This window comes from Miniopterus natalensis, chromosome 4 (genome assembly GCF_054644295.1).
Source record: "Miniopterus natalensis isolate mMinNat1 chromosome 4, mMinNat1.hap1, whole genome shotgun sequence".
Classification (NCBI taxonomy): domain Eukaryota; kingdom Metazoa; phylum Chordata; class Mammalia; order Chiroptera; family Miniopteridae; genus Miniopterus; species Miniopterus natalensis.
Genome location: NC_142084.1, coordinates 84,574,568 through 84,593,118, shown reverse-complemented (window position 1 = coordinate 84,593,118; position 18,551 = coordinate 84,574,568). Strand labels below are relative to the sequence as shown.

Here is an 18,551-nt window from a genome sequence, read left to right as displayed (position 1 = left end):
TCCTAGGTCGACGCTTAACCGCTGAGCCACGCCCAGCTGGGCTTTTCAGTCTTTTTAAAAAATATATCTTTATTCACTTCAGAGAAAGGAAAGGAGAGGGAGAGAGGGAGATAGAAACATCAACTATGAAAGTCATTGATCAGCCACCTCCTGCACCCCCCCACTGGGGATGGAACCCAGGCATGTGCCCTGAGAGGGAATCGAACCCTGATCTCTTGGATCCTAGGTCGATGGCTCAACCTCTGAGCCACACCGACCGGGCCACTTCTTCACTCTTGATGTGGATGTGCTAAGCCTTATTAGTGGATGAAAGAAGTAGGTATTTGAGGATTTCCTGGTTTCTAGTGCTCCTTATTAATGAATCTTTGTCCATGAAAGGTTTATATTGATAGTAGAATACAATATTTGTGGCCTTAATAAGCTGTATCTCTCTCTCTCTTTTTAATTAAGAGAAATTTCATTTTGTAAATTCATATTTTTGAACTAGGCGTATTTTCCTTAAGAGGGGAAGTAAGATAAGGTCAATTCAGATGAAGAAAACAGCTGACTCTGGGGAAACTATCTGGGAGGCAATTCAGGGAAGCCAAAGGGCTGATAAGAGAACTCTGTAGACAGATGTGAGGAGGCAGCACGTGGACAAGAGATTAAAACTGCAAAATTTTGAGAGGTTGTGAAATTATTTTGATCTGGCTGAATTTTTAAATGTAACACAGAAAGGAGCGAGTAGGTGGTTTTTACAGTGCCTCCAATTCTTTTTTTTTTAAGTGTATCTTTATTGATTCCAGAGAGAGGAAAGGAGAGGGGGAGAGAGAGAGAAACATCAACGATGAGAGAGTCATTGATCGGCTGCCTAGCCCGCAACCCAGGCATGTGCCCTGACCGGGAATCGAACCCCGATCGCCTGGATCCTAGGTCGACGCTCAACCGCTGAGCCACGCCCGGCCAGGCAGTGACTCTTCTTTAATAGGCAGGTATTCACAAGGCCTCTGCTCGCTATCCAGTGGGAAATGGGCCCGTAACTGAGCTAAAGTGACTCTCTATCTCTAATAACCAATTATTTGCTTAAATTTTCTTTCCCTTTTCACAGGCTCAACTTACTCTTCAAGTTTCTGGTAGAGCTTTTCCTCACCTGCAGCTACACTTAAATCTTCCTAGCTTCTCCCTGGGGAAGACATTTACCACCGAGGACAAGTCCGTTACTAGATCTGCCTTGGTTTCCTCCTCTTTATTGTTCCTGATGCTCCTTTGATCAGATTTTTGGGGTGCTTGCTTTGTTCTCTATATTAGAGTTTAAACTGGAAGGAAAGAATTAGACTGTATACTTCTCTTTTCTTATGTTCTTTTTTATTGATTTTTAGAGAGAGGAGAAGGGGGAAGGAGAGAGAGATAAAATATCAATGAGAGAGAAACATTGACCAGCTGCCTCCTGCGTGCCCCCTCCTGGAGATTGAGACCGCAACCTGGGCATGTGCCCTGACAGGGATTTAAACCGGCCACCTCTTGGTGCATGGGACAATGCTCAACCAACTGAGCCACACCGGCCAGGGTAGACCCTATACTTTTCAAAATCCTCTGACTGCAGCTCAGATCAGGGTCAGCCAACTATATAGCTCAGAGCCAGATCACATTCCAAACAGGCCCACCAATTGTTTTATAAATAAGTTTTATTGGATCAGCCGTACCCATTCCTTATACTATCTGCTCTTTGGCTGCTTTCACAGAGTTAGTTGAGCAACTGACACTGAGAACATAGGACCCCCAAAGCCTAACACACTTACTGTCTGGCCCTTTACAGAAACATTGCTGACCTCTGCTTAAGACTAATGCCTTGCCTGTAATGGAAATTCACAAATGTATGTCGAAAATAGTTTATCATCTTCAAGGCACTAATTGGCTTAATTCTAAAGTAAACCAATCCTTTAAAAAGATAATTCAGACCAATTGTCTTCTCTCTAATGGTCTCTTTTAGAGTTAGTAGAGTTGAGTTTTAAGGAAGCTTCTTGTTAAAAAAAAAAGTTATGTGGTGAAAAAAAGGTATACATTCTTGAATTAGGCCTTCATTGATCTGTTTCTGTGCCAGGCACTGGGTTTGGCTTAATTCTAGTGTAAGCTCTCTCTCTGGGTAGTTCTCCGACCTTCTGTAAGTGGTTTTGAATCCTTTACCCCCTCCAACTCTGGAAAGAGTCAAAGTTATTACCTGCGGTCTAGTCTGCCTGCTAACCAAATGTATAAATCATCTGTGTGATCTAGCAGCTGCTAGTGAGTGTGAGTTAATCCTCACTTAGGGTGCAGGTACCTTGGGAGCATACCCTTTGGGCTGACTGATCTGAATGCTATGTATTTGGTAAACATTCTGGGCCTGGGAGCTACTGTTGAAGACTTAGTCACTCACCACTGAGTAGACTAAGACAGGTCCAGGCTCTATACATCTCCCTTTCCTCACAGATGTTTATGAAGCTACATAAATCTTATGTGCATGGCTGGATTTTCAAAGTGGTTCAGTATAAATCCCAGGTATCTTTCAACTCTGAACTTCCTGTAATACACACACACACACACACACACACACACACACACACACACACACAGAGCCTTTTTTTGTGAGCTTTTCTTCAAGCCCTCTGTCAGAGTCTAGTGGACTAAGGACAAGAACTCTGAGTTCAGGGGAGATTAGTGCTTAATTCATCCTGGGGACAGTTTCTCATTGATTGTGTGTGTGCAGGCCCAGCACAAAGCTCTTGTTTCCTGCTGCCTTGATTAATCCTTGTTTTCTTGTTGATTTCTAGCTCCACCTAAAGTCACCAGTGTTCAAACATCACCCAGGGTCTCTACCTCTGCTCCTATAACTCCAGCACCCACGTGGAAATTCAAGACAGGTAAACTGATGTGTCTCAGAGGCCAGAAACCTTATAACGGGGGCATGTGGATTACCCAAGGCATTGGGTTAACACAGAAGTACACTTCAGGGTAAGAGTTCTTAGGTGACTTCCAAAAGAGGGCTTCACGGTGTCTGTGAACTCCCATCGTATATTACATGCACCTTTTGTATAAATGTTTTCAGAATGAGGAAACCTATTAGTTTTCTAGTCAGATTCTCAAAGGGATACATTATCAGCCACAATACCCCAGACCACTGATCTTTGGCAGGTGATGAAGATGGTGTAGATTTGGCCCTCTTTTTTTTTTTCATTTACTTATTTATTTTTATTATTATTTTTGAAATTTATCTTTATTGTTGAAAGTACATTAAGACTAATGCCTTGCCTGTAATGGAAATTCACAAATGTATGTCGAAAATAGTTTATCGTCTTCAAGGCACTAATTGGCTTAATTCTAAAGCAAACCAATCCTTTAAAAAGATATGGGGGCTCCCTTGTAGGTAACTAACTGCTTTTCTCTTGCTGCTTTCAAGATTCTCTCTTTGTCTTTAAGCTTTGGCATTTTAATGATGATGTGTCTTGCTGTGGGCCTCTTTGGGTTCCTCTTGTTTGGGACCCTCTGTGCTTCCTGGACTTGTAAGTCAATTTCTTTCCCCAGGTAGGGGAAGTTTTCTGTACTTATTTTTTCAAATAGGTTTTCAATTTCTTGGTCTCTTTCTTCCCCTTCTGGCACCTCAATAATACAAATGTTGGGCCTCTTGAAGTTGTCCCAGAGGCTTCTTATACTATCTTTGTATTTCTGGATTCTTTTTTCTTTTTGTTCTTCTGGTTGGGTGTTTTTCATTTCCTCATGTTCCAAATTGCTGATTTGATTTTCAGTGTCCTCTACTCTACTGTTGATTCCCTGTAAATTATTCTTCATTTCAGTTCATGTAGCCTTCATTTCAAATTGGTACTTTATTATGTCATCAATGGTCTCAGTTGTTTTAGTAATACTCTTACTAATATGCTTGAGGATCCTTATAACCATAATTCTGAACTCTGTATCTGTTAGCTTTCTTGGTTTTATTTCATTTAGTTCCTGTTCTAGAGATTTCTTCTGTTCTTTCCTTTGTGACATGTTTCTTTGCCTCCACATTTTGGCTGCTTCCTGGTGTTTGTTTCTGTGTATTAGGTAGAGCGGCTCTGTCTCCTGGAATTTGTACAGTGGCTTTGTGTAGTAGGTGTCCTGTGGGGTCCAGTGGCTCAGCCTCCTCAGTCACCTGAGCTGCGCCTTCTAGCTGCTCCCCTGTGTGGGCTGTGTGCACTGTCCTGTTGTAGTTGAGCCTTGGTTGCTGTTGGCGTCCCTGGGAGGAACTGACCCCCAGGCCAATCAGCTGTGAGCACCAACTGCAACTACAGCCAAAGAGCTGCTGTGCTGGAGACACCCCTATGGAGCAGGATTTACTTCAGTGGAGCTTTGGTGTTCACCAAGTGTGCCCCTTGAGTGTGTCACTCGTGGATGTGGTAGGGTTGTAACCCAGCGTGGTCGAGTCTGATCACCAGGTGCACTGTCTCTGGGGCCTCCCAGGAGGTGCAAAGTCAGCCTGTGCCAGTGCCTTGCCCAGGGCACCCAGCATGAGCTACACAGCAAACCGTCGTTGGCTGCTACTTGTGCTGGGCTTGGAGGAGCCCAGGAGAGGCCAAGCTATGAGCCAATGCAGCTGCCGCTAGTGCCAGGCCTGGGGCCACTTATCAAGCCGTATGGGGCAGCTGCTGCTTGTTTGAGAGACTTTAGGAAAGTCCTGAGCATGAGGCTCGAGAGGCCCCTTGCACAGAAAAGCCCCTGGAAATGGCCTGGAGGAGCTGCAGGTGGGGAGGGCGGGGCCTCTGGGAATCACGGGGCCTCCGGGAATCACGGGGCGGGGCCAAAGGTGCGAGTCAGGTGCTGGCGACTCAAACATGGCGCCTGCCCGTCGGCTGTGTGCGGGAGGACTCGCCACAGGAGCCATGGCCTCCGCCAGCCCTTCTGCCCGGGAGGAAGCCTCCCCCGCCTCTCGCCCGGATCTCAGGCAGGTTAGTTCCCCCGAGTGTCCCGGGTCCTTTCCGGCTGCTCCCGGCGCTGGGCTCAGAGGGAGCGTCCGGGTGAGTCCGCACCGGGCCCTTAAGGGGAGCTGCTGGGGCTCCCGTAGCCTCCGCGACCCTCAGGGACAGTCCCCGCTGGTTTCACAGCCCGGAGCTGTGGGGACGTCTCTTCCCGGCCTGGAGCCCTGGGCTGGGGGCCTGCTGGGGGGCTGGGACCCCTCACTCCTCCGGGAAACCTCTACCGTGGGGATTCCCTCCGGGTTTACCCCGCGGCACCGGGTGTGGGCCCACGGCAGCGTCTCCGGGATCCAGCCCCGACCCGCCCGCGCCTCCGCCCCTCCTACCATCTCGGTGCTTCTTCAGCTCCCTGGCTGTGGGGCTTCTGTGCAGCCGGATCTCAGGAGGCTCTGCGTGATGGTGGTTCTGTGTTTAGTTGTGATTTTGATGTGGTTGCGGGAGGTGGCGGGTGCAGCTGTTACCTACGCGGCCAGCTTGTTTCTCTCTAACGATTTGGCCCTCTTAAACACAAGTTTATAAGGAAAATATAGGGATATGCCAAAGAAGAAGGTTCAGGTTAATGAGATCTGTCCTCCCAAGGAGCTCTCAGTGGAGATCTTTTAGTCCACTCTGAAGGGATAAGATTTCATTGAGATTATCATTTACTTAGTCTCCTATGTGACAGAACACATGCTAAGTTCTTTTTTTTCCCTTCATTTTACAAGGTTTTATTTTATTTTTAAAAAAATTACTGTTGATGTACAATATTACAGTAGTTTCAGGTGTATAACTCTGTGATTAGACATTTATATAAGTTACAAAGTGATTGCCCTGATAAATCAAGTACCCATTTGACACCATCCATAGTTATTAAATATTATTGACTATATTCCCTGTGCTGTACTTTACATCCCTGGGACTATTCTGTAACTACCGATTTGTACTTCTCCATCCCTTCACCTTTTTTACCCGGACCCCCAACCCCTCTCCCATTGGCTAAGTTCTTTACAAATATTATGTTACTTAATTCTTATGACAACTTTATGCACTGTAGGTGTGATTCAATCCCATTTTATAGCTGTGGGAACCTATGCAGAGTCTAAGTTCATTGTTTACAGGCATATGGCTAGAAAGTGGTTGGGTCAGGACTCCGTCTCCATTCACTGGAATTTGGGGCTGTGTTTATAACCACTGGATGGTGCCTTCTACCAGGCAGACTGAAGTTATATTAGGATGAATTTGTCCTGATCTGACATCCTCACTGAAAAAGCCTTTATGTAATTATCTTGTCTTTCCATGTCAGTCAGTGACTTACACAGTTTTGCTTCAAACATCCTTTATTTTGTTATGTAGCATAGAAACTAAAAAAAAAGCTATATCATGACATCAGTTATAAGTGTTTCAGGGATTTAGAATTTATGGCTCCTTTTTCAACTCTGGCTACATGCTTCACACTTCAACTTTCTCATAGGTAAGTATTTAGATTTAATACAAATGTAGAATAATTCAACATATGGGTGCAGAAATGGTGTGGCCTCCTGACTGACAACCAGTTTAAGTCCAAACCTTCTATTTCTAAGATTAAACAGATAACTTTCAGTGAAGAGTTCAATGTCTCTGACTCTTTGAGGTGGTCTGGATTCTGAAGAGTAACAGAGATGTCTCATCCTCTTAGCCAGAGAAATCTGATGGAACATTGATTTTCCTTGACCCCCATTGAACCATGTGTATATTTAACCAGGAGGGATCTGAAGCATTTGGGCTATGATCTGAGTTTGGAGGAGAGGGCTTTAGGTTAAAACTGGGATTTTAGAGCCATAAAAGTTTATAAGAAAAAGAGCTTTGCTCCAGGCAGCTGAAACTACTAGAGAATCTGTTGACTTTCTCAACATTGATTTAGCTTCTTTATACTTAGTTTGACTTAGTGTGTGCCTGCAAAAGTGTGCAGATCAGCGGACTCGGTTTAGTGCAAATACCTAATTTTTTTTACTTTGTTTAAAGCAGAAATCCAGAGGAAAAGTGTTGCTTTATGTCTGTGTGGCCTCCTGGGGAGTATTAATTGCATTATTAATTGATCTGAGCCTTATCTTTGCCCTGATAGCTTCCTGAGGAGTTTGAGTTTAGAGCTGAGCTTCATCGTATAGGAAGGAGGTGAACACTGGAGCTAATTCAGTGCAGAGACAGTTAGCTTTCCATCCACTCCCTGCCTGTGCTCAGTGCCTCTAGCACATGCCAGTTTCCTAAAATATTCATGGAATGGTTGGATGTAAGTTGCAGGAGCAGGAGCAGGGGAGCAAAAAAAGATGCCCACAAAAAGTGAAACTTGGGAAAGGAGCTAAGGTCAAGAGGTCTTTTGCACAGATCCAAGTTGGATAGACTCTGGTCACCTGACCTTCTTGTATTGCCCTGTTTTTTGTTCCTCAAGAGAGCCACATCCTCCTACAGGGTTCAGCATTGGAGGAAAACATGAAATCGGTTCAGAACATAAGGAAGGGTGATGTTGAGGTGTGAAGATTATGGTGGGAAAGAAGAAAGAGAAAGACCAATGAGAGGCAGTAAGGAAAGCCCAGGTTTGAGAATTCTTGCCCAGCCAGCGCCACTAATTTGCTCTAAAGTTCTGTGGTGCTCTCAGGGGAGGGAATGTGCAGATTTTATAAAGGGGCATGTGAGGCATAGCCCTGTGCCGGAGGACTCTTAGTGGAGCTTCTTGGTGAGAAATGGGAGATGAGTCAGATAACACAGGAAATCAGTCTTGGGGAAGGAGGGAGCGGAATGCAGCTGCAGAAGGAGCCGGGTCAAGGTCTCCCAGGAGCCTGGCTCTGAGGGCTGTGGATCATTACCAAGCTGAGACCTTGGCAGTGCAGTCACCTTGAAGAAAGTGCAAGGCGTTAAGTGGTGTGAGGATGTGCCCTGTGCCGGTCCATACGTGCAGCTCCCTGGAAAGATGTGTGGGCAGATGATCGTGAACTTGAAGAAGGTCAGAAAGTCCGGGTTGGGGTTGTTGTGAAGGTGGGAGAACAGATCAGTGTTTTGTGAAAGTGAAATGTCATTTGCATGAATAAAGCCCAATTGAGTGTCCTGTATAAGATACGCTGTTGTAGATTTCATATATTTTGGGAGATTCCACGGGTATGAAAAGTGTGAAATAATTCTGTCTATAGAAAACTATTCAGATGATTGTCGACATCAAATTTATTCCTGATAATGAAACATCCAGATGGCAGTACAATGTCTCAGTGTTATCTCTGAATAAAGTTCTGAGAAAGAGTTGAATGTAATTCCTGATTTTAGTTTTGTTAGTGTTGGGGGTGGGGGGGCAGATTTTTCTCCACAAATAGAGCAGAGCTCTTTCATTCTTTCCATTTCAGAAACTTCTTCATTGTCTTCAGTGCAGACAGCAGAAACCCAGCCTATCACAGCACAGGGAACAAATGCGACCAGCTCATCGTTGGACTCTTCTTGCCCAACAGGTAACTTCATTTTCTTTCCTGAGGACCTAGAGCATTAAAATTTTGATAGTCATTGAGATGTAGTTAAAAGCCCATATTGTGATGTGAGTGCTGACACTGGCCCCTCCTATCAGCTATGTGACTTAAAGAAATATCTTACCCTCTCTGATTCTGTTTTCATCATTTCTAAAATGGATGGAACATCACTGACCATGTAGAACCCTTGTGAGGACGATTGAGATGAAGAACTTGGGATTCAGTTATGTGGGGGTAAGGGTAAACACAACAGCAACTGCGACTATTACTTAGATGTCCAGAGCACATGCAACTGACTAGCATAACTAGCTTGTATGATTTGGGAACATCCAGGTGCATATCTCTATGTTCTAAATCAAATGATCCGGTCTTGACTCCACATTTATTACTGGGCTTGCTCCCGTGGGCCAGAGCTGTGAAACAATGAAATCCAGACCACACTAGTCACCTCTATTTACATTTTGCCCAGCTCCGGAGCCTAAATACATGTAGGAGGCTGTTGTGCTGCCTTGTCGGGCTTGCAGGTGGACTCCTAGAGATGGGTAGAGGACAGCAAACTGGCACCAAAGAGAGGCGTGCCCCACAGAGAGTCTGCTGTTCCCCTCCAAATAGTCTCCCCACTCTTCCCATTCTCGGCAGGTCCCATGCAATCTCTACTCTGGTGACAGGGAAGATTGACCTGTCTTTCCCATGGTGGAGGAAGGTGGCACTGAAGCCTGTCATCTCTCCCAGCTAACTCTGGGCCCCATAGTGGTAAGCGTGTGGAGTGCCACATGCTGAGGCCCTTTGTAATGCAGAGCTGGCTGTGTGCCCTTGTGCTGTGTCTTAACAAGGTCAAACCTTGCAAGACTCCTCCTGTGTATGACTCACAGTATTCAGGAGTTGCCAGTCTGTAGGGCCCCGCCCTGTGGCTTAACTCTTGCCAATCATTCCTGGAAGATGGTTAATTTAAAATGGATCTGCAGTGAGGGTCACAAAGGGACACATTCAGTTGGGATTAAATAATGGTCATATTTGTTTTCGAAAGTGGAATCCTTAGTGTGAACTGTTTCTGGATGCATAAACAGAAATAGATAAAAACCCAAGGCAACAGCAGTAGGGGTGTGAGCAGGAAGAAACTAGGAGTTGGGAATCATTTTCTAAATATCGTGTCACTATAACCTGGTGCGGGTAGAGCTTTCCAGGATGGAACAGACACTGGAGCAGCTGTGTCCCCATGACTTGTGACAGCTGCCACCATGGCAGGGTATCTGAGGCTCTGGAGCCAAATCCTCACTCTGCCCAAGTCAGCCTTCCATGGGCTGCAGCCTCACATAAGCAAAGAATGTTAGGTCTGTTTACACATCAAGCAACAGTGCTAGAGCATAAGGACTTGTTATAACTGCTCTTCAGCTCTCAGCTGAGCTGCTTTTAAAAACAAGGTACATTAACAAAGAATGTTATGTCCGGAAGGGATTTTGGTTGTCATATGGCCCGCCACCCACCTTTGGCAGTTGTATGTGCCAGGAAATTTTCATAAGTTATCGCATTTAATTCTTTCCTTGTGGGACTTATTAATTGCCATTGTCAGTTTAAGGAGGCCCTATAGCTCTGCTTTGGAGAGAGACAGCTTCCATTTCACCACCAGCAAGGGCAAGTTGTTGCATTCCTCTCTCGATGTTTATGCTCACCGAGGGCAAGATGTTTGAAAAGTCATTGCACAGTGTTCCGCCACTGCTCCTTCCATTATAATGCCATAATATTTAGTAACAGCTGGTATTTATCTGATGTGGTTTTAACTGTTTTACATACAACATCTAATTTAACATCTTTATGAGATGGGTGATATTAATAGGTTGTAGTTGTAGTTCAGCTTATATATATATATGTACATATATACACACATACATACATATAAATATATGTTTGTAATGGGCCTTGATGAAGGTACATTTAAAAAAAGTTTTTAAAATTGATTTTAGAGTGCAAGAGGGAGAGAGAGAGACATTTTTTTGTTTCACTTTTTTATGCATTCATTGGTTGTTTCTTGTATATGCCCTCACCAGGGATCGAACCTGCAACCTTGTTGTATTGGGATGACACTCTCACCAACTGAGAAAGACAAATACCATATGATTTCAGTTACTTGTGGAATGTAAAAAAGGAAATATACAAATAAATGAAACAGAAAAATACTCATAGATTCAGAGGATATTTCAATGGTTCCCAGCTGGGATGGGTTTGGGGGATGGGTAGAAAAGGGGACAGGATTAAGAAGTACACATTGGGCCCTGGCTGGGGCAGCTCAGTTGGTTGGCGCATGTACACTGAAAGTGGGTTGGATTCCCAGCCAGGGCACGTATCCAGGTTGTGGGTTTAATATCCAGTCTGGGCACGTGCAGGAGGCAACTGATCAATGTTTCATTCTCACATTACATTGATATTTTTCTCTCTTTCTCTCTCTAAAATCAGTAAAAGAATGTCCTCGGGAGAGGATTAAGAAAGAAAAAAGAAGTACAAATTGGTAGTTACAAATAGTCATGGGGATGTAAGGAGTATAGTCAATAATATTGTGATAACTGTGTATGGTGTCACATGGGCACTATATTTTTCAAGGTGATCACTTCATAAGTTTTTTAGATGTCTGGTCACTGTGTTGTACACATTAAACTAATATAGTATTGTATGTCAACTGTATTGAAAAATAAAAAATTATTTAGAAAAGTAAACCAAACAAGAAACTAATAAAAGTGGTCACCTATGAGTCAGTTTGGGTGGGGATTCTTAGAGGAAAGCAGAGAGTGAGGCTGTTTATACCCCTTTCAGTTTGGACCATCTATAAGAACTAGTTATTTAAAATGTAGGATTAAGTTAAAGTTAAGATATTTTTATCGTTTAAAACATTTTACATACTTACATAAATATAATTATCTTTACCAAAAAAACTTTAAAGAATAATATCCTTTTATATTAGGATTTTAGGTAGAATAAGATATATTGGTCTTATGGCTTATATAACAGGTATTTTCTAAAGTACTTCTGGATCAATGTACTTCTAGGCACATTGGCATATAATGTAGGAGTTACATGACCCCTGTTTTAGATAGCTTTGTACATTCTACTTACATTTTGAATCTAAAGCCAATGTAATGTCCATTCTAAATAGAGTAGTTTGATCTTTAGATGTGCATATGGCCTCTGGGCACTCATTGACAGTTCTTAGCTGGCATAAAAATATTGATCACCTACCTGTAAGTGGCATTTTTAACCTGGTTCCAAAATGTCTTCTGTACCCCTGAATTTGTAGGCAAAACTTCATATGTAATGCTTTTTTTTTTTCCATAAAGAAGAAAAAGTGGTCCACTTTCACAGGGCCCATGACAAAGTGATTAAGAAACACACCTTATAGGATAAATTAATAAACACTAGTCACTTGGTATAACTCTTGCAGTGCTTGCTACCTTTGGTCATCTTATTATTCAACTTTTCATTCATCACCAGAAAGCAATGTGAATATACTTAGGGTTTGTAGCAAATTTTCAATATTTTTTATAATTCTAACTACTTTTCTTTTTGTTGAGCAGATGGGAGTAGCACTGTGACGCAGCCATCAGGTGGCGGTTGGCAGTTCAATGAGACTGTAAGCCAATTCCTTCCTGTTTCATTCGCCATCTTCACTTGTCTGTCTCCCTGGAAGCAAGTTATATTTAGAGGTTACTTCTGTAAGGCTAGCCCACAGATTGACTCTCCCCAGTTAAGACACAAAGAAGAAAAGAATTTGTTTCTGAAGTAGGGCTGCTTTGATTAATTGGTCAAGCTCATAGGTAGACCCGTTTGTTAGAGATGCCTGAAAAGTGATTTTACTCACACACATACACACAACACTCACACACGACAGACTTTGTCCTGGACAAAAAAGAATGAACTAATTTAAGGAGAGTGAGTTAACACAACATACCCAGGAGGACTTCAGTTATCATTAGGGAAATAAATGCTTTGAGTTGCTGTGGTGGCATGGAGGCCGTTCCAAACAAAATTATTATGTAAGTGGAAGTGTGCTTGCTTAACCATAGGCCCCTAGTACCCTTTTCCTACCCGATTGCCTTTTATAGAGAAATTTTGAGGCCACTGCAGAGTTTTTCTACACCTTAATGTCTTATGTAGGATGACCCATTAGGGCGTTAACTGGTCACAAGTGGTGAGAAATGACAACCCTCAATAATAAGAGAAATTCAAACTGAGACAAAATGTGCTGATTTAGTGTAGGGTCAGATTACTTTATATTGTTAACCTTAGTTAACAAAGAGCACACTAATAGTTATATGAACTGTTTTACCAATTATTATGGCATGATTGATCTGATGGCTTGGGCTGAATTTGTATAGGCCTCCTAAATACCAGAACTGCCACTATGGAAATGTTATTTTATTGCTATATGGCCAGACTTATGTTGAATTAAAAAAAAAGCACATTCTGAAAGGTGAACTTGTTTTTGACCTCAGCTACCTGTAGGATAGTTAGGTTTGGCAGCAAGTAGAAGCAATTTAGATGCAATTTTACTACAGGAAGTAACAAAATTGTGGGCTTTTTGGGGCCTTGAGTCTGAGGATGTCAATGTGTCTCCCTGATACCTTTTTTTAAAAAATATATCTTTATTGATTTCAGAGAGAGGAAAGGAGAGGGAGAGAGAGATAGAAACATCAATGATGAGAGAGTTATTGATCAAGCCCACAACCCAGGCATGTGCCCTGACCGGGAATCGAACCCCAATCACCTGGATCCTAGGTCGATGCTCAACCGCTGAGCCATGCCCGGCTGGGCTCCCTGATATCCTGAAAACATGCAGCATATATTTTGACCCTACAGTAGGTCAACTTGGACAATATGTTAAAGAGACAATTGAACAAATACATGAAGATGTATGGGAAGAAGTGTTTGTTGCTGTTATTTATAGTCATGAAAATGTTATAAACAACCTCAATCCTCAACAGTAAGGGATTAATTACTTAATCAGTTAAGCACACCCACATATTGCCATTAAGAATGTCATTGCTTCAGTGCATTTACTGACACAGGAAGATCGTTACTATTGATTATTAAGTGAAAAAACTAGTTTTTAAAATAGTATATATTGAATATATAATTATTTATGTTAAGAAAAAACTCCAGACAGAAAATTTTAAAAGAGAATCTAATAAAAAATGGTAACCATGGTTGTCTTGGGATGTTAGGACTATGGTTGATTTTAGTTTTTCTTTCTTTATGTTAGCTGCACATTCTATAATAAACATGTAGTTTTTATGTAATATAGTATTAAAAAAAAAAAGCAAAGCCTCCTTTGGCAACCCCATGTTCCATCTAACCATGTTGCCCCCCCACAGGTACGGTAATACCAAAGAAACTTTCCCCTCTCTTTAAACACGGATGGCTCAAATGCTAAGTTGCCCTCAGATTCCTCATTGTGTTTTCCGGGAAGTGTCTGAAAGTATCTTTCCCAAGGACCCTACTTAATCTGTAGTTGACAGACACAGAAACAGAGGTTCAGAGAAACTTAATAACCTGCTGAGGGTCCCACAGCAACTGAAAAAGCCGGGATTCTGTCTCCAGTATTAAACTTTTATGCAGTAAGAGGCTTCATCTTTCTCTCTGTCCTTTCTGTTCAAATATCTACCCTGTGGGATCTTTTCAGTGTTAGAGCTAAGCTAGGTAGAGGGGCCTGGCATATTTTGGGCTTATTCTAGAATGATTCCAAACTGCACTAGGAGATTTTAAATAAAATTCTGCATTTCTATGCAGTTGCATAGCATTTTAAGTTAACTGTTAATCAGGGCCATGTTTGTGAGCAGCTCCTTTCAGGTCCATTTATATAGACATACATAGAATCTTGAATTATAATTAAAAAACATAAGGACTCTATCAATGATAAAATTCATTAATTAAGTACATCCAGATAACATCACCAAGTCAACCTGTACATGAACAAGTTTTTTTTCTTTTTTAATCTCACAAGAGAATATAGCGATGGAAATAGCTTATTGATTTCTTTTGAAAATATGGGTAATTTACACATAATAAAGAGCACCCTTTGAAGTGTACAGTTTGAGCTTTGACAAATGTATACACCCATGTAAATCCCACTCCAAGCAGGATGTAAAATATTTCCAATATTCCCAAATACATATTAAATTTCAAATTATCTGACAATTTCACCGTGGTTACAACCTCAGATGATTTGGTCTTACCTCTCATGATCTAGAAGTAGACAAGGGCCAGTAAAGATAAATGTGCCCGAGTATATAATTTTAGGAGATGTTTTCTACCCATAATTCTAACAAGATGCTTTTTCAATATGCTGTTGTTTGTTTAGCACACATGCTTGAAACAAACGTGGAGGAGCACCAGTAAGGAACTCTCTATTGGACTCTCCATTGCTGCCGTGATATTGCTCACTATTTTGGCTGCCGTAATTACCAAAAGTAAGTCACTTCAGGATTGTGAACATAGCAAGTGTTGTAGAGCCAAACTGCCCGGGTCCAAGGAGCTTCACACACAACATAATTTGTTTTCCTTTAATCTTCACCTGAGGATATTTTTTCCATTTTTTTTTTAGAGAGAGTGGAAGGGAAGAGAGAGAGAAACATCGATGTGAGAGAGACACATGGACTGGTTGCTTCTTGCACCCGTCCTAACCAGGGCCGGGGATGGAGCCTGTGACTGAGGTATGGGCCCTTGGCTGGAATTGAACCCAGGACCCTTCCGTCTGCAGGCTGATGCTCTAAACACTGAGAAAACTGGCTAGGGCCACACATCATAATTTTGATTTCACATAACTTACTTGCTTCATAACATTGTTTTTTGTTTTTTTGTTTTTTTGGTCTTCATTGATTTCAGAGAGAAGAAGGGAGAGAGAGAGAAACATCAATGATGAGAGAGTCATTGATTGGCTGCCTCCCGCATGCCCCGACTGGGGATCGAGCCCACAACCCAGGCATGTGCCCTGACTGGGAATCGAACAGTGATCTCCTGGATCCTAGATCGATGCCCAACCGCTGAGCCACACCAGCTGGGCATAACATTGTTCTTTATTTTTCTTAAAAATATTGACCTGTAAAGAAAAAAATGAAATTTAAATTCCCATGGGAGAAATTAAATGCTAAGAAATAAGAGTTTGCTGGGTAGAGTTGGGATTTGGAAGCAACAAACCACTGTCCTAAGTATGATCTGCTCAGCCTTCCTCGCCTCCTCCCCTCACGACCCAGTGTCTGTGCCCATGAAGGACAGATAATACTGGCGAGGGCCTTACAACACTCACTCACCTGAAGAGGCAAGTGAGATGCTGGAAGGGAAACAGATTGCAGGGCTAAGGCTAGAGTAAAGGGTTTAAAAGCTAGCCAACCACCAGGGGTGTGTGTGGGTGTGTGTGTGTAAGCAGACTCCATGAAAGAACCACAGTCTTCCATTTTTAAAAAAATGAAATATAATCATTAACAATTGCATTAAAGTAAGTTTGGGCTTGTGTGTGACACACTAAACCATTAATGAGCATGAGACAACTTGCACGTTGTGGCTTCTTTGGCTCCTACATTGTCAAAAGGAGTTACCCGAAGTTACCGGAGAAGAGCCTAGTCTGAGTTTTGTTTTCTTTTTTTAAAAAACGATTTTTCTTAATTTAATTTTTTTAGCTTCTGGCTTTGTATAGATTTTGTTCATATCAAAGTAATAACAGAAATAACATAGATGTTTAGGAAAAACATCTTATGAGCTCTTTGGTTGACTTGTTTAATTTTCTCTTTAACTCCTCTCCAATTTAGAATATTTATGCTTGAAAAGAAAGGTGCTGCAAATAAGGTAAGCTTGAAAGGTTTGTGTCAATGCCCTTTGATGCTTCTACTCTAAACAATGAACTTTCTGCCTGTCCCTCTCCTTTCTCCTGAACCCTGGAAGTTCTAGTTTAATGAGGGCCCCCGCTGCTGTCCACACACTCCAGTGATACTTTTAGCTTTCTCCATTTCCCGGGGATTGTGCCAGGACCTGCTGCGGAAACAGCACCCAACCCTAACCTCTGGAGTAAGGGGACTGAATCACAATCGTGTTTGGGGAAATTACATTTGAAAGCGTTGTTTGGTTTGTTCCTGATTTCATTCAGTGCCTTGTTTACTGAAAGCCTATTGTATCCCAAAGAGATAAAGAAAGCAGACAGAACACGTAAGCAAATGCACATGGTTCTTTCCCTGCTTCCAGGCAAATGCCACGGGGAAGGGAGGCCAGGGTCCTGGGCCGCGTGAGTGAGCCCTGACAGTGGTGGCCGCTGCCAGAGGTCTGGAGGAAGACAACTCGAACCCAAAGCAGTGCAAAAGCACTGTGGTGGGGCAGGGCCTCCGGTTCTGCACAGTCCCCTTCCCCTGTCATTCACCCCCAGCCTGCTCTGCTCCTTTACATTCATTTGTTATCTGGCCTCATAGGCATTTGATGTAAAATTGTTGTAAATACACCCTACTGCTCAGTTAAAGCTTAAATCCCCTTTGCTTTCCTTCCCCTCTTGCCCCAGGGTCATGTCAGCAAACTCCTGTAATGGTTCGAAACCACTGCTTGCTACCGACCCCAAGTAGCCTGCTTCCTTTAGTCAGCTCGGGCCTTCAGCCAGGTCTCTCTGACTCACAGCCATCCCCCTGAGGCTGCCATCATCACCCCTAGTTCTGTTTCCGTGGACGTCAGTCTCTCCTATGACTTAATTACATGAGCCAACGCACAGACCTTGCCCTGACCAACACCCACCACACCGTGAGAGCGATGGGGCCCTGGCGTTGCAAATAAACAAACAAGCTGCTCCTTATGTGGAAGTGACCTGCTCTTCTCTTACTCATGTTATTCTTTTTGTAGCAAAGAGCCTGAGACTGAAACTTCCCGAGATTCAACTGCTGTGCACTACGAAGCGTGTGACAACATCTACTTTGAGAACAACCTTTACAACGTGCGTTAGGGCGCAGGGCCCTCTAAGGCCTTAGGCCCTTGACTGCAGAAGGCAATGGCCAGACCTCACTGTGTCAGTCCTTTGAGCTCCAGGATGATTTTCCTGTCAGTTTTGCACGGCATTCGGCAGGCCAGTGGTGCTGGGTAGGGTGTCTCTAGCTTATCAGTGTGTAGTCAACCTTATTGTTAGTAAGTCCTAATTTTATATACTGAAATTGGCTCAATATTTCTGGTCATAGCAGAGCTCTCTCCCAAGTATGAAATGAACAGTTAAGAATTGTATATTTTCTTTAGACCTCATGAATCCTGTATTTGTTAAGATTTCTCATTAGGTAGACAGGCAACAAATACCTTGGTCACCAAATCTGTCAGGAACAGTGGGATAGGACTTACAATCAGCAAATCTGACTTGGTACTTAAATTCCTTCACTTGGAAGCATTTCATGATTACCTCTTGTTTTTTATCTTTCAACTCCAAATGCTACATTCCTTTGGTTCCTCCAAGGTTTTCAAATTCTGGAGGTACATAGGTTTTTGTTTCCCTGATGGGGAAATAAAGTCAGTGTGATTTTGCCACTAGATCTCTCCCCCCCCCCCCCCCCCATTGCTCTGAAAATATAAGGTTTTAAGTGCTTTCCCTGGGACCAGGATGTGGGTCTTAGTTAGAAGAAGCCAGGATGGTGAGTGGACCAAGTAGATACTAGGGGAAGAAAATAAATTGTCATGTGATTTAGAAGGAAGGAAGGGGAAGTATTTTGTTAATATTAATTTTTTTCTGTAAGTTTATCAATTTTGTAGGATGTATGAGTTTTGTTCTTGATCCTTTGAAACAGTTGAGATTTCATTTTCTACAATCTGTCCTGGGACACTAGGGCATGGGTATAATTAAGATCATCTATTAAACTTTGGAAATTTTGCACGTCTTTAAGAAGTAGCAGAACCAATCTTTCACTGATGGAGTGGAGGTTATTTTGTGAGCACATGAAAGTGTGAGAGTCTCTTCTTTTCATTGTATGCACACTCACCAATAAATGTGATTTTTGTTTTTATTTTGAAACTGTCCTCCTGTTTTCTCAGGCTCATCTGTTAGTCAGGGCCTGGCATCTTCCACCTGCAGTGGGAGGTGGGGAAGATTTGAGAGTCAAGTGTGCCTGGCACTCCTCTAGGTGCTGGGGCT

General features: G+C 42.7%; 1 protein-coding gene across 1 annotated transcript in view; it reads left to right on the top strand.

Moving 5' to 3' along the window:
• LOC107534430 (hepatitis A virus cellular receptor 1-like) overlaps nt 1–17,957 on the top strand; it is a 31,377-nt gene extending 13,420 nt beyond the window's left edge. Inside the window, exons 6-10 of the mRNA XM_087816090.1 lie at nt 8,309–8,410; nt 11,989–12,044; nt 14,772–14,880; nt 16,216–16,252; nt 17,285–17,957. Coding sequence (XP_087672216.1) covers nt 8,309–8,410; nt 11,989–12,044; nt 14,772–14,880; nt 16,216–16,252; nt 17,285–17,384 — 404 coding nt within the window. The 3' untranslated portion in view covers nt 17,385–17,957. The remainder of the gene's footprint in view (nt 1–8,308; nt 8,411–11,988; nt 12,045–14,771; nt 14,881–16,215; nt 16,253–17,284) is intronic.
• The last annotated feature ends 594 nt before the right edge of the window (nt 17,958–18,551 follow it).